The 16294-nt window shown below is 36.8% G+C and overlaps 1 protein-coding gene across 1 annotated transcript; it reads right to left on the bottom strand.

Moving 5' to 3' along the window:
- Nucleotides 1–4818: 4818 nt before the first annotated feature.
- On the bottom strand, nt 4819–13384 carry LOC140240913 (uncharacterized). The gene is made up of 8 exons (XM_072320688.1): nt 13354–13384; nt 12229–12498; nt 11174–11395; nt 10554–10619; nt 8538–8606; nt 7200–7332; nt 6390–6612; nt 4819–5580 (listed from the first exon to the last, which is right to left on the bottom strand). Exons 2-8 carry the CDS (start codon nt 12359–12361, stop codon nt 4819–4821), a joined length of 1608 nt encoding a protein of 535 aa, XP_072176789.1. The 5' UTR covers nt 12362–12498; nt 13354–13384.
- Nucleotides 13385–16294: the final 2910 nt, after the last annotated feature.

Genomic DNA, 16294 nt, shown 5'->3' with positions numbered 1-16294 from the left:
GTCATTGCCAGGTCTGAAATGTGTGCATTTACTCTTTGCTCTCCTATTAGCTCTATTTGAAAGACCCGGTATATGTATTTCTAATGTTTGAAATCTGACCTCTGTTGTTGTTCTTTTCTGTGGTAATTTTATCGATGGTCTCGTAATCGGAATTAGGCTTCGAGTCGGCTGGCCTAAATCACTACAATTCTGAACGTAAAACTGAATAAGGTAGATAGGCCTACATCTTCTCTAATGTGAACTTATTCAAATCCAAATTAATGTTGATTTAGAAAAAATCTGTGTACAAGCCATGACAAGTGGAGGACTTGTGAGCTAAATGGCGCCATCACCTGATTTTTTTCACACATTGTATTACGTCACTCTTTGAAAACATAAGAAACTTCAAAACTTCGCAACTTTCTTTTTGTGAGCCCAGGTACATGTATTGTGTTGAAATTTCCGTTTTTCTGTTTGTTTGCACTCTTGCCATCCAAGTTGACTTGAACAGGAAGGGGAATTCAAGTGAAATTCATGTGTGTGTGTGTGTGTGGGGGGGGGGGTTCCGTCATAAGCACACTTTAAAAAGACATAAAAAACGCATAAAAAACATTACGTTCGAGTGTTCTGCCTCGCAATTATTCCAATCAAAGTAGGTAGGTGCGTGCATTGACCCTTGATTCAATCCCTCCCCTTCACACACACACACACACACACGCTACATAACGTCCCGTCCCACAGCCCCTGCTGTGTATCCGCTTCGACAATCAATGGGTTAAATGCCAGCAAACGACTAGAATTAGTAATGCCCCCTCCCCTTTCCCGTTAATGAAGGAACCCAGCAGGAGCTGTACGCTCTTTTGTCGATAGATGGGGTCCTCCTCTTGGTTTCTTACGTTTTATTCTTTGTCCCCACCCCTCCTTTTGCTGTTGTTGTTGTTATTTTGTTTTATTTTGTCTTTTTCGTGGAGGCGGGATATTTTCCTGTTTCCAGAGGTACGACGGTATTTATTGCTGTTTGACTCCCTATTAGACTTAATGGCGTGGTTTGTTTGTTTGTTTGTTTGTTTGTTTGTTTGTGAATACTGTCCTTACTACAGAATTGATGATAGTGAACCATTTTGACTTCATTTCGTAATATTATTTTCATGTTTTCAAGACATGACTAATAGGTATCGCACCAGCAAATAATTCTCCATAAAGACATTTGTATAAACAAAATCACAGAAGATTTTATGAATTACACGACAGATTCAATGTCATCCGTGTTTCACATGCAGGCAAACCAACATGCTTCTCTTTAGTTTTTAATCTTCAGGGGTTTCCACTAAAACGTCGCTGTGCCATTTAGAGTTTGCGCACGAAACATAGTACTACGCAGTCTCACTCAATCTAAAGAGGGGTGTGGGAAATCTGCAAATAAGTTGCTCTTGTCATAGGAACTCACCCTTCAGGAACAGCATATTTTATTTCAGTCTGTTTTTACTTGTTCCTCATAAATCCCCCACCTCCATTTATTCTAGCATCTTGATACAAGGTAATGTTAGGGCTGCAGATGGTCCGTTCTACAGTTACCGATTTGAGACCAACATAAAAAAAAAAACTATGCAGCGAGAGATTTACATGGCAGACCACAGTGTGCAATGTGCCAGACACACACACAACCACACATTAACACTCCTACAGTTTCACACCAGATAAACACACGCACACACACACACACACGCACACGCACACAGCACACAATTTCCAAACAGGTTATATTGATTGTTCGATCGGGCAGCTAATGTTCATTACAGATTGTTGTATCTATTTCTATTTCTTTCCATCAAATTTTGAAATTTCAAGATCTTCGTGGCCCGAAAGGGCTATCAGACAAAAGAATAAGTGTCGAGCATGTGTGTGTGTGTGTGTGTGTGTGTGTGTGTGCATGCGTGCGTGTGTTTGTATAAGTAATAGGTGTATTGGTCATATCCAGCACAAAGTTAATATGCCCTCATTATTTCATAAGATTTTTTTTTTTTCATTTTGAAGCGTGAACGCAGGGGTGCTTTTTGGTTGTTTTCTTTCTTTTTTTCAAATGTGTCATGGTTAAAGTCATTGCGCTTTTAAAGAACTAAAGTAAAATGATGAAAAACATTTTTTGAAGTGATCTAAGAAAGCATTCCAAATTTTTAATTCCAAGATCCGGTTTCATGTTTTAAGGTGCATGATCATGTAATGCTTTTATAGGGAGGGAATGTAATTTTGAGTAAAAATGTTTTGGGTTTTCTTTTGATAACTTAGTATCATCATTCAGTTTCAACACGCAAGGACTGGAAGTAGGAGATAATATTGAGACTACTTGCAGTGTGTGTCTTTGTATGTCATTAGTCATACGGTTTTATTTCAAAGGGCACTTTTTTCCAACGCTGTGAAAACTTAGCAATGACTCGTGATAATTGCCCTCCTTTTGTTGATATCAGGTCGAAGCGCGGGATGAACTTGCGCAACTATTCTTCAAAAATTGTATGAGTGTGAAAGTGTAACTGAAGTTCGACCAAGCATATTGTATTGTGTTGGTATTTCCGGCCTTCCGTGAGCTGCCTATGTCCATGCAAAGAAGAAAGCCCACTCCTCTCTCAAAATTTGTTTTCACTTTCATATCCTTGACTGCTAATAAATTTATAAATACTGTTTGCCTCAAACATGGAGCTGCTAAAAGGAAGTTGTTCCCTATTCATCTACTTTCATTGCACTGAACATATATTATTAACTATTTAGTCAGCATTGAAATCTTTTGATTCTGAACGCGGGATTTCACTTCTTGCACATGAATTATATTGAGTCGTCGACAAATAGGTTGATAAAATGGTAATTTGATTCCTCTTTATTTCAAATCAGTTGCTCCGGTATAGATGGTATAACTTTTCAAGGGTCGGCGTTTTGGAGTGATCGTATCCTTTTGCTTGATTGTTTTATGCTTGTCTACTTAAAATGCATTTTTAGGACAGAGCCGTTTGATATCAAACTCTTTCAAACCCAGCTTCCGCAGGATCTCTCCTTCTCAGCAGTGAACTCTTCAATGACAATTTTTTACACTTTCACATCATAATATTACACATCACATTAATCATCAATAAGCAGCTGAGCGGGTCTTAATTCATCGATTTCCTGTCAGTTACAGAATTATCGATTCTCATGTTATCTACCATCACTGTGATATAATCGAAACCACGTACTAAAGCCCTCAATAGTGTTCGTTGCTTTCTCGTATTTCTTATGTTAGCTCACTTGCTCACTTTCACCGTAACTTGTTAACTTGTAACTTGTTTCACAGAAATCACCATAATGATCATAACTTATAATATAGTAAACATTAATAAACATTGGAATTATCCGAAAGACCATGCATTATTATGAAATATTATGATGCATTTAATGTTCTCAAGCACATTTCTCTTTTTTTTTTTTTTTTTTTTTTTTTTTTACACAAAACGAGCTTCTTCAGAAATATAGCAAGGCACTTGCGATATCTGTTTAGTCCAGCCTGGCACGAAGAACGAAATGCCAGAAAACCTTTTTATAATTCACGAGCAAATACGTGTGCCGTCTACATTGATACCACTTAAGTCTGACGACGTATTTACCTTAGATTGCATTATATATATATTTGTAATAGTAGGGTGGAAAATGAGACTATTTAAATGATGACATGTCCTAGTCCAAGCTAGAAACATGATGAGGTTCTTGCGTTCCTATAATTTTAGATTGTATTCATTTACCAATGTACTTCGGTAATTATAACCCAACACACCTGATCATCGTGCATACACAAACGTCATGGTAGGAAACAGGTATGTTCAACGAGGTATACAGATAGATCATGTACATTTACAGCGTATCGAGAAAACACTCCAAAATAACATCCATTAATACAGTGTATAAACATGAATGTTATTTGTCCTGTCAAGGATTCCACTTGTTGCTATAAGTCCTAAGTGTATTTACAAATCAAGTTTATCTTACACTCTTATAGTAACTCAACCAATATGAGTTTTCACAAAATGGAGTTAATGTGTCACTAACACGAATATTGCAAAGAACGGGTTTTGAATGATGACAATGATGCTTCATATATAATTTCCATCAGTGGATTATGATAAACATCACAGGTTATAATTATTTTGCTTTGCGTTCGTTCATAAATATTACTTTTGCTTTTCACTTGAATTCAACCTGTTTTAAGGACGAAGGTCGAATCCTCTTTGAAGGCTCTCTTCAAAAAGTCATTTGTTCTCATACTTCCGGGTTATACTGCATGGTTGTAATTAGGTTTATAAAGCTTAAATGATTCCCTAACGCTCCATGACGAATAGTTCACAGATAATTTAGCCAAAATATAAGTTGATATATTAGAAATTTTCTTAGTGCGCACCTTCTTACTATTCTTACTATTTTCGGATTAACAAACCTTATATTATTTTTGGATTAACGAACCTTTGGAATATCGAACTGTATTTCAATTTCAGATTGACGAATTTCCGGACGAACGAACCTTATGATCAACAAGCCTTCGGAAATCTGAATTTTATTTAATTTTCGGATATTCGAATCTTGTTAGGATTAACGAACCTTCCAAATTCCAAATTTCATATCATTTTTAGACCAACGAACCTTCTGAATTACTCCGCAAATTTTCGACTTAAGGAAATCAATTTAATTTTTAGAATAACAAACATGTATTTATAGGGAATTTGCGTGTTATGGAATAACGAACATCCGGAATGACCAACATCGTATATTCGTCGTTGTTGTGAAATTACTTTACCAGTTTGCAAAATAAGTATAAAGGCATCTTTACAGTTCTGGTTCGCGAGGAATACTCTCATACACTGTTGAATTGAAGTGAACTTGGTGGGAAATTTCGTTTTCGTACAAATCTATCTTTGTGGAAGACAAGCTGTTATGGCTCTCACAACCATCAATGACGCTTTCACCAGGATCTGTTTCTAAAACGAGATAGCCATGTTCATCCACCTCATGCTCCACTCGTGACGTGCTAGGATAGATAGATACCGCATATAAAGGATCGTTACGGGTCATTGCATAAGGGCCAAATTCGGCATTTCCTTCGATATTCCAGTAGGTAGGACAGTACTGCGGTTCTGGAATAGGCGCGGATTGTTCGGAAGCTGAGGGAATTTCGTGGTAAATTGACGATTGGCATTTCCCACATTGACTAGCGTCATCTACACCTCTGGACTGAATAGATGACGCTATGCTGATTTCTTTACCACATGGTGAGACACTTGCTTCAGGTTGAAATCTAGTAGCTCTGTGCAGACTGACATTGGAAAGGAGGTAGCCGTCTTCATCAACATCTTTTTCCTCTTTATTAAAATGCCTGGATTGAAGAAATATTACCTTCTTCTTCCCTCTCTTCCCTGAGCCTGACATGTCCATGTATAGTGCTTTCGTGTTATCCGCTGCCTCATTATTACACTCGTGTTTACCACCCTGGTGTATGACGTCATGAGGACATGATCTAGTGTATGCTGAACCTCTCCCGCTCCTCTCTCTAGTTTCACGAGATCGGTCCGTTGAAAATGACGTATGACCCTGTATCAGGAAACCCACAAAAAATCGCCAGGAGGCATATCTATATGAGGATAGCTTCTGAAAAGGGAAATATCATTACTCAGCAAACTTTCATGTTTCCTCATCATCAAAATACATGATTAGAAATCAAAACAAACAGGAATGATGTTATAGAGAAAAGGAGATCCGAAAAATACCGTCTATTCTAGTGAGTGCAATGAGTCAACTTATGTCGACGATTTGTGTGTGGACTAAGTTGACATTCAAAACTAAAAAGCAACTACAGATACAGATTGTCAGATAGACGTAGATCTCGGGGCACTTAGTTGCATTAGTTTAGCATGATCATATCAAAATATCAAAGGTACCGCTGACTGAAATATACAGCGGACTCCCGTTATAACGAAGTCCTCGGGACCGGCAGTTTTCTTTCGTAACATCGAAATTTCGTTGTAAACGAACAGATAAACAAAAAAAAAAAAAAAAAAAAACATATAGTGGATAATTTTGCGGAATTGTATCATAACCGTGTTCGATATAACGAGAGTGCAGTGCACTGTAATCACCTACGTTTGCTCGATGGACTGAGATAAAAGAATTTGCTCTATACCAAAGCCCGCAACACGCTCCGAATTGAAATACACTCACACACACATACACACACACACACACACACACACACACACAAGTTGAGGGGTTTCTTGCTTTCTGTTCCTTTTTGAAGCCTGCTCACCCCCTTAAGATATAATTATATATATATAATTATATGTAAAACACTGTCACATGTAAAACCACAACCTGCGAACCCGAATTTATGTGTCGTTAATCACCTCTGCTGAGTTCTCATACGTGTTCTCTCGGTGACCGATAGCGCCTCCAGATTTGTTGCTTGGATGTTGAGGCAAAATCCGACCTGCTGAATAAGTGTCGATACTGGTAGAGTGCAACGAAACAACACCGTCTGTTGAGCCTGGAGTCGAAGTGTTCAGAGGATTCAGCTGTGACTGCTCTTCACTTGAGCTGACATTTGACTGACTCGAGGCCTCTGGACGCCTATATGTATTACATCGCATAAAATAAAGAGGAAAAACGTTAAGAAGTGAATGCATACTGTCAAACTGGAGGAGATGTAATTATAGACCGCTTAAAATAAAATAAAAATAAAAAGTTATGAGACATTATTATTACGTAACCATAAATTAGCTAGTATAGTTTAATACAAAAGAAAGTTTTAACTTTTTGTTGAAAGTTTTGATGTAAGTACAATGCCATCGAGTTGTAGCTTTCCTCTTTTTATTTTCAGTTTAGATTTGATTATTGTCATTATCAGTATGTTACAAAACATCATCAGAAGAATGCACCGATACGTAAAACAGCAATTTCTAGCTGAGATGTTTTCCCCGCTATTTGATATCTTCATTTTCCTATTGTGATTTCCTAAACCGGTCTTCTCAAAGGTATGTTTGTTAAGTGTTCACCGTTGTAATCAATTGGTGGTGAGATTTTGCGAAATAAGTAACAAAAATATCGTTATAATGACAGAATTACCAAAATCAGAAATTCGATTCTCGGCGACTTTAATCGTGATGACCCGTTACCACTTTACATCCCATATAATAGTTTGTATTAAAAAAAGTCACCTTTTCTTTTGATGTTTCCACCAAGCAATTATCATGGACAGTATGACAGGCACGGCGAAAACAACACCAAGAAGGGTTCCCAGGATGTAAGTAATAAAACTCATCTCATAAAGTTCGGTATCTGGTTCGGTATCTGGAAGATAAATTATTTAGTGAGTCCATCGTCACCTTAAAAATCAATGGAGGAAGAATTTGCTCTCGTAGTTTTTTTTTTTTTCTCACTTTTATGATGACTATAGGCAGAAATTACGTTTGTTTGTTTTTATAATCAGATCAAATCATTATGAAGAGAAATAGTTCTGCTCCGTAACCTGGCAAGATTTCTCACTTTGCTGAATTATCGCAGTATACTAACATAAAAAAATAAATAAATTGTTTTTGCTGTTGACGAGTGACTGCTAAGATAGCATGAGATGAGAGACTTCAGAAAATCAGATTATTCGTGCCCGGTTTGAAGTGTTGTACTCATAGAAGTTCACACACTTGACGGAAAGAGCATAGGGGAATTATTACACAAATTCGTATAAGCAGATTCTGAAGTGATTACTGTAGTCGAAATGTTTATCAAAACAGTTCCCAACTCCCTGATTTACATTCCGGCAGAGCATTCAAACCTGACCAAAACTGTAAACGAATAAGGGATTAACAAAATTTTCTGTAAATGTTTACTTTGTATAGGCAGACGTTCAAGTACTTGATCGCTTTTGTAAGCCATATTCACGATTGGAGCTTTTTCAAGAAAATGCATTTCTGTTCGACCAACGCAAATGTGTTCTATGACAGTACCGATACTACGAAGACCTGATAAAGTCGCCAGACATAATATGTTTTCTTCAGTCCCTGTTGAAAAAAAAAAAAACACATTACAACTTGCCATTTCTTCATGGACAATGGGTATTCTGACTTTTGAATATGCATCGTCTTTCTGTCTGTCTTGCTTTACTGTCTGTGACTTTCTTCTTATAATGTGTTCATTGTTTAGATATGAACTCAACTCACAAACTTTCATATAAAAAAGAGAAGAACTGGGCAAACGCTTTATTGATTCCAATGTTATTTTAGTATCAGACTTTTTTGTCATCATAAATAAAGCAGTAGCACTTTCATACCTTGAATTTAGATTCAAATAAAATAATGTCGAATTTACCATGAATTGTCACCCGTGGTTCGCTTTTGCCATAAAAACATGTTAACAAAAGGATTACCCTAAAATGTAGATCAATAGCAGCAAAATAGTTTTGACGAAATTACTGCCAGTGAGAAGGGGAAAATGCAGTAAAAAAAAAACAAAAAAAAAAAAACACTTGCTATATGGGTTGAATCATTTACTAAACTCACGTGACGAAGAAGTTACAGTAACTGTTGTCTCTCCAAATGACGTCAGAACTTGAATAGTCGGTCTATGCCCTGTGCATTTTAATCAAAGCACATGCAATACTGACAGTATATACTAGTACATGTTGATGGGAAATCTCCTAATCAGTTTGTACTTTTTGTGACAGCACTTTTCTGTGCAATATTACAGTTTTCACACTTTCCAGATCGACAATACGTACATGCATATACAGAACAATTCTTGTATCTGTCAGATATCAGACTTATTTGCATGGTGATCAAAGTACAACAGTAACTGTTTGTAGTGTATGAGTGCTCACAAAAGAGAAGTCGGCATTTTTTTGAATTCATGTGATTGTCTTTGTTTTCTAACATGTCTCAAATCAACCGTTGCAGTCAAATTTTTACTCCCATGAGAACCTCGAAACACTGGTTAATACTCTGAACACGGAAATAGACAAAGTCTCCCAATGGTTATTATGTAATAAATTATCCCTTAATGTCTCTAAAACAAATTTTATACGTTTTAAACCTACTGCTTCACAGAACATTAACAGCAGTTATAATATTAATATTGATGGATTATCCTTAACTGAAGTAAGATCTACCTAATTTTTAGGAATCACAATTGACTCGAGTTTAACTTGGAACGATCACATTCATAATATCCACACGTCTGTCTCAAGAACTGTAGGAATTTTATATCGACTGAAAAACTTCATTTCTCAAAATTCCCTGACTATTTTATATAATGCATTGATCTTACCACATATCACATACTGCAATATCGTTTGGGGAAACTGTGGCTCAACTAAAATTAATCCAATTCTTACTCTCCAAAAACGTGCTGTACGTTTAATTACCAATTCCCGATACTTATCCCCATCCAATCCCCTATTTCGTCAACTAAAAACATTGAAACCTTTCAAACTGCTGTTTTTATGTATAAATATACATTTAATGGTCTTCCAAAAATTTTTGATGGCTTCTTCACTCCAAATTCCACCGTTCATTCATATGCAACACGTCAGTCGTCCGATTACCATCTCGAAAACCCCAGAATCATTTTAGCTCAAAAATCATTAAAACATAATGGACCAGATATTTGGAATTCTTTACTCCCTAATTTAAAACAATGTACGTCGTTGAACATTTTCAAACGAGAACTAAAAAACACCCTCATAATCCAGTATACTTTTGATACATAAATATTCATACCACCTGGTCAACAAACACCCTTAACAATGAGTTCACGGCCTTAACTGAAGTAACATTCACCTCATCACACTGATACACAAAATAACACTCAACGTACAAACCAAGATTCACCCAAGCACAATGCACACCGCACTGCACCGCACGCCCTTCGCACAATTACTTCCCACTCGGTGAGTGGCAAGATTTTCTTTATGTATCTCTTTATTGTGCCCTTCGCACAATTACCCCCCACTCAGTGAGTGGCAAGATTTTCTTTATGTATCTCTTTACCTGGGACCATCTTCCTCGTCAAGCTTAGCTTATGATGATGGTCCCCTGCATTTCATTTTTATCATTTCCTATTGCTTCCTTTTATATATAATATTCGTTCTTGAAAAAAAAAATGTATGTATGATCCAAACGTTACGAATATTAGCTCTGTAAATGACTATGTAAGTATTTTGTTGATTTGTTGATTTGTATTGATTTTGAAATGCAGAAATAAAAACTGAACTGAACTGAACTGAACTGAAATAATACCACATTAACGACAACTGAATTTCGAAGAAGATGATCATTTCTCTTTAACTATATTATATATATTTTTGATATTGATTGACATTATCTTTGACGTCATCTTTGCTGTTGTTTTCACGGTTTTTCAAAAGCGCTTAGAGGCTGGTCGAGATTGTGCTTCATGAGCATGCTATTATCATCTATTGTAATTATCATAAATCATAATCTTTAGGGCATTTGTTGTTACACAAAAATTTTGTTCATGCGGATATGATGAGGTATATAATTGCAAGCCTTGGTGCTTACCATTAGACGTGTTTTGCATACTTTGCGTGGGCTTTATGCTGACGTTGACATCTTCCCACTCATCGTCTGTGAACAAAAGGCCCACACACAAAAATAGTGACAACCACATAAACAGAATTCGTCCCATAGCGTAGCATAAAATGTCACTCAGAAACTTCACGGACTTAGAATGTTGTCTTATTGAAACGTAGTGATGAAAGCGCTGTAGTAATCTGTCATGAATCGCTTGTTAATGTTAAAAATACATTTCATCTCTTTTTGTATGTTTTCTAATAAAGGGGGGGGGGAATATCCAGGGGCATTTCAAAAAACGCATCATTCTCATGAACATAAAAGACCGAGATAAGACTAATATTTCCCAATGGTTTACATGTTAGGGTATCAGAATCTGTGCATTACGAGTTGTATGATTTTAAGTTACTACAGTAATAAGTCTTGAATGATACAAACGCATTTGAGTTACTTAGTTCAATTGTTCCATCAGGCGTGGAAGTATTAATTCAATGTCGTTACAATCATCTGTAATTGTTCCACACTAATTGATGAGAGATTGGTTTGAAATACTGTGGTTATCCGAGATTAGGCAAGATTATACTGTAGGATGTATTTGCACGTCACACCGTTGGTCTCCTTTCTGGCTTCACGGCAAGACGGAGTTGAAGTGTTCCAAACAGGGAAGTAGGTCGACCGCCCTGGTAGTCCCATACACTGCATTGTCGCACTCCCGTTCACGACGAACTCTCTGCCACAAGCAAGAGTTATCTTGGACCCGAAGCGTGTGATATTCGAGTCCCAAAGACCGTTAGGCACAATCCCCGGATGATCACAAAACCCAACGGAGACTTTCAATGAATAAAGAAGGCAGGGATTAACTTGCCATAATCAGTTATATATAATCCATGTTAATATGCAATCATAATAATAATCAAGGAGAATATATTACAATATATCTTTTTCCTACAACATAATAATTCACTTGTTAGTCCCTTGGACCGACGCGACAATGAAGTTCCCGCAGATCTCAGGTCAGAAAGACCAGCACCCACACACACACACACACACACACACACACACACACACACACACACTTTTATTACACGTAAAAGGAAAATGTATGACTCAATCTTATTTTTCCAAGCCATGTATAGAATCACTAATAAATATGAATAATATACTTACCCATATATTATACATGATAATTAGTCCTTGTAGTTTCTGTAATCTTAATGTATGGTGCCATCAACGAAGATAATAAAACATCAGTGCTAATCAATTGATCAGTGAACACTTGAAAACAACAATATTAAAAGACTCGTGTATTATTTACTAGGGGTTTTGGAATAACTTCTTATTTCAATTAAAAGCAACTACGTGTAATAACAAACTACATTTTATGCCATGAGTGAGGACAAATTTACGTCTTTATGATGATCATTGAAGAAGTAGCAAATACAGTAGCCACGGAATATATATATATATATATATATATATATATATATACATATATATAACTTATATATACTGAATATCATTTTTGATAAGTTATAAACATTTCGAAGTAATGTGGGCATTACAGATTTTAACTATCAGGACCAATTAACACCTACTACGTTGACTAATGTTTGGCTGCATTTATTTTACTCTCTATGAAAAAAAAAATACTTCTGATACTCACGGTTAAATGAATAAAATTGGTCGGATTCAAGCTGTGTCCTGAGAGGACAAGTCCAATTGTGGGAAAAGCTTCCGCCAGAAAGGACGTTTGTATACACTTCCGACTGGAAACATATGCATCCCTCTTGGTGCATGACAGCAACGCCATTATTTACGGAGTTTTCATAACAGGTAGATATACACTCTTCGTCCGAATGAACGCCAAATCCAAAGTTAGAAACGGCCTGAAATGCTTGCTCGTTATCCTTGTAGCATCCGAGAAATCCGGGTTCTACGCAGTTTCAAAATATGATGATGAAAACCAGCAAGTGCGGCTTATATAATATCATCCTTATCATTTTTCATGCAGGTGTCAATAACTTTACATGATTAAAATAGAGATAGAAAACATACAGTCAATGGAAATAAAGAGCATATTCAATTTAAGGAACAGGGAATCATCCAACAAAGGGGATTTTGTAACTGCATACTGGCATAATGATAAGGGTTTTTTCTCACAGTTTAAACAAAATCAAGCTCATGATATGTGTACGTAAACGTGTTTGATTATATTGCGAAATATATATATTTACATTTTTTTTTGGGGGGGGGGTGGAATCATTTCCTTATTCAAGGAATTATATAACATACATAACCAGGTCAATTATTTAGATAACTCCAGGTAAACATCGAAACTTACAAATCACAATTGTAAGAACATATAAGACAGATGACATCCGTGAAAATAATGCGCCGATTTCAACAATATAATATGTAACACTACCGATCATTATACAATTATATCAATTCCATAAACCAAATATATATTCATACAAACATGGAGACTTTAAAACATTTCAAGGAGGATTCAAGATGAAGGATCTCCATGTGAGGTTTTCTTTCTCAAACAGTAACTCTGAAAATTGTGTCTCTATCTTTTCCTTCCAATATCTTGCAGCATCAACTTCGAGTGCCAATGGTACCCTACAACTCGAATCTCCGGACGTAATCCTTTGAAAGTCATGAATATTGTGATTCTTTTTTTTCGATCTTTTCGATTTCTTTTTCAAAATACGAGCCAAAAGTGTGTTCACATGTAAAGAGTGTATACGCATAATTCATGGATTCTGTATACGGTATGTCTTACCTCGGCATTTGAGCCTAACAGCTCTGTTTGAAGAACACTCGGTAGTTGTCGATAAGCATTCATCCAAACGTAGAGATCCTGTACATTGGTATCGAGGACAATTGAGCTATGCAATAGTTTCTTAATTTAGAGCTCACGATTTATTCAAAGTAATGAAATTCTTGCGTAGAGTTGTTTTTATTGCAACTGATTGACAAATGTGCTATTGCCCTATAATGTACATTGACGTAAATAATTGCACGGAATTAATCAGTTTTTAGAAGTAGCCACGAAAGAAATCATGGGCATACATACTTGGGCAGGATTTGAAGTTACGACGTTCTGATCACCGTACAGGCGTCTTATCCACTTGACCACTGAGCTTCCGCCCGCCAGTTAGTGCTGGTTTTATTACTTATAGCATGCGGTGGGTACTGCGTATTTATTCAAATCAATGAAATTCTTGAGTTTTTGTTTTGTTCTGGTTTGTTTTGATTTGTTTTGTTTTGTTTTGTTTGTTTGTTTGTTTGTTTGTTTGTTTGTTTGTTTGTTTGTTTGTTTTGGGGGGCGACTGATTGACACAAATCGACGTGAATATCGTGGCTGCTAAACACTGATTCATTAAGTAGTTATCAACGTTTATGTCAGTCAGGTTCCAGAACTCACGATGTTACTAAGAGTCAGCAAGAAATGACCCATGTAATAAAAGAAATCAAGTTATGACAATGAAAATAGATTGCACTATTCGGCAAATATTGAGTGATGAATTTACCATGTGATTTTAATCGAAATAATCGTGATCTTTCAGTGAGGTATTGTACACTCGAGTACGCATCGAGACCGAGTACTACGAGTATTAATTTCATTGTCAAATTCTGTAGTCACCGTTCGAACACGATAGGCGTTCAACCCTCCTCCCTGCTGCTGTATGATTACTGGTCAAAATCTGACCAGAGAACTCCTTTGCCGCTGGAAAGCCGAGCTCCTCACAGACTAGCTTTGCAGTTGCGTTGGTAAATCCATCAAAGCAGACATAGTTGTCTGATCCGGTGACTAGTAGGCCGTCCAGGTGATAGGGTCCGTCAACCAGCTTCACCGACGGTGTTCCTTGAAGATTGATGAACAGTAGTTTCATGCTCTATTGCTTCAGTTTATTGGTATAGTACTGAATGGAATGCTCCATTCAAACATGGTATGAGTATTGAACGAACACTTATTGTATTGAATGAGCACAACGTGTTGCAGGGTATTAGAGATAACACGGAGAATGATGATTACGCGTTTTGTTATAGAAAGTCATTGAATGAAATTCTCTCTACCATGCCTACTTTGCCAAATGTTTTATTTACATCAATTCATCAAAAGAGTCGCCATTGTCAATTTTATTTTGGATATAATCAATGCCGCTGAACTTTACCCCGGGGAGGCTGTGCGTGTAACCTGATAATGCTAATCGGAAATGAAAGAACACACCAATGAATATTATGATTATATAGTGTAATAGCTGAAGACATGCTTATGGTACACAAAATGCCTATTTGTCCAGATAGAATATCAACACAAAGAATGTCTTACAGAAAACTTTTTGCCAGGTCTCTAGATCTGTCAGCAAAGCTATAATACAAAATTAATTCATGCAAATGACGTGTTTTGTAAGTCACACTCTATTCTTACTGCATCCACTCTGCAAAGTGGCAAATGGATGCCTGAATACAAAACCTTGTCCCCTTTACGCGACTCGAATTTTATAAAACCTAGGAGGATCAAGAGGAGGAGTCCAACAGTCAAATTCCCTTGTTTAACCCATGTCTATATGCAGGCATTAAAGTAAAAGTCGAAGTATGTTCCAAGCTGGATATACCTCACCCGGATCTAGGGCAAATACCCCCTGGGCACTTACCCCGGACCCTTCCCCTGACCCTAACCACAATCCTAATCCTGAACCTAATCCTAACCCTAATCCAAACTCTAACCCTAAATCCATACCCTAACCCTAATCTTTACTCTAACCTTATCACTAACCAGTATTTAGCCTGGGGGGGGGGGGGGGGTAATTATCCTCGGGGGTAATGGCCCTGATACACCTCAGCCACCGGCCACCATCTCTCTATGGAAGATATTTGTTTTAATGATAGTAATAACTTTTCGTCATCCCTTGGTATAAAAATGAGCGACACACAATGGTATAAAAACCAGGGAATGCGCTAACAGAAATTGCGCAAAGATTGATGAAATGAAAATAAACATCACTCGACTGGGCACTTCCAGGCAATTACTTAACATACTAATCTATAAAGAACTGTACTTGGAAACTATGCCATATTAGTTGAATTTGTCGGAATTAAGCGGAAAAGTGATGAAATCGGTTTTCAGACACTCGTCTTTCACAACACACACAGCTTTGATCTATACTTTTGCGCATATTTCTGGACGGAATTTACTTTCGTGTCATACGTTTTATCATAAAGGCGAAATCTCATTTCAGTTAATGAATAATAAGCAATATGTGACCGTGCAACTCAAAACGAACATAAAGTCGCACACATTGATTTTGCGTGAGTACTGAAAATTAGTGAAATGGGTCAACCTAGCCGAACTTGACTTTTTCATATTTTCTGAAAGAGTGGGTCTTCTTTTACATTATGCTAAAATTTGGTATCGTAAAACGGGCAGGAAAGTGTTTTTTTTTTTTTAGCAGTTTATCTCGAACATTTTTGGTAGAATAGTGTGATTAGGTGTGTCTTTAGAATCCCTTTTTCATTTCTGAAAAACCTTGTCCACTCTCTTCGCTTTCAACTCTAATAACTTTTAAAAAGGATAGTGCTACTGCTTTGAAAGTTGGCATTAATCATGGACAGACTGTGTGAATGAGGCATGCTTAATTTCAGTTTAATCTGATAATCCCTTTATTGCTATTACTCTGGTGGTTTAGTTCCTGTTTTTTGTCCCATTCATCGCACAG

The sequence above is a fragment of the Diadema setosum genome, chromosome 17 (assembly GCF_964275005.1).
Source record: "Diadema setosum chromosome 17, eeDiaSeto1, whole genome shotgun sequence".
NCBI lineage: Eukaryota > Metazoa > Echinodermata > Echinoidea > Diadematoida > Diadematidae > Diadema > Diadema setosum.
Note: the sequence above shows the minus strand (reverse complement) of the source record. Positions and strands in the feature narration are given on the sequence as shown.

Coding starts and splice junctions, on each gene's coding strand:
- LOC140240913 (XM_072320688.1), bottom strand. CDS start 12,361: ATGCACCAAGAGGGATGCATATGTTTCCAGTCGGAAGTGTATACAAAC. Junction 10,620..11,173: donor AGCCAGAAAGGAGACCAACG/GTGTGACGTGCA, acceptor TTTTGTTCACAG/ACGATGAGTGGGAAGATGTC. Junction 6,613..7,199: donor TGGAAACATCAAAAGAAAAG/GTGACTTTTTTT, acceptor TAATACATATAG/GCGTCCAGAGGCCTCGAGTC.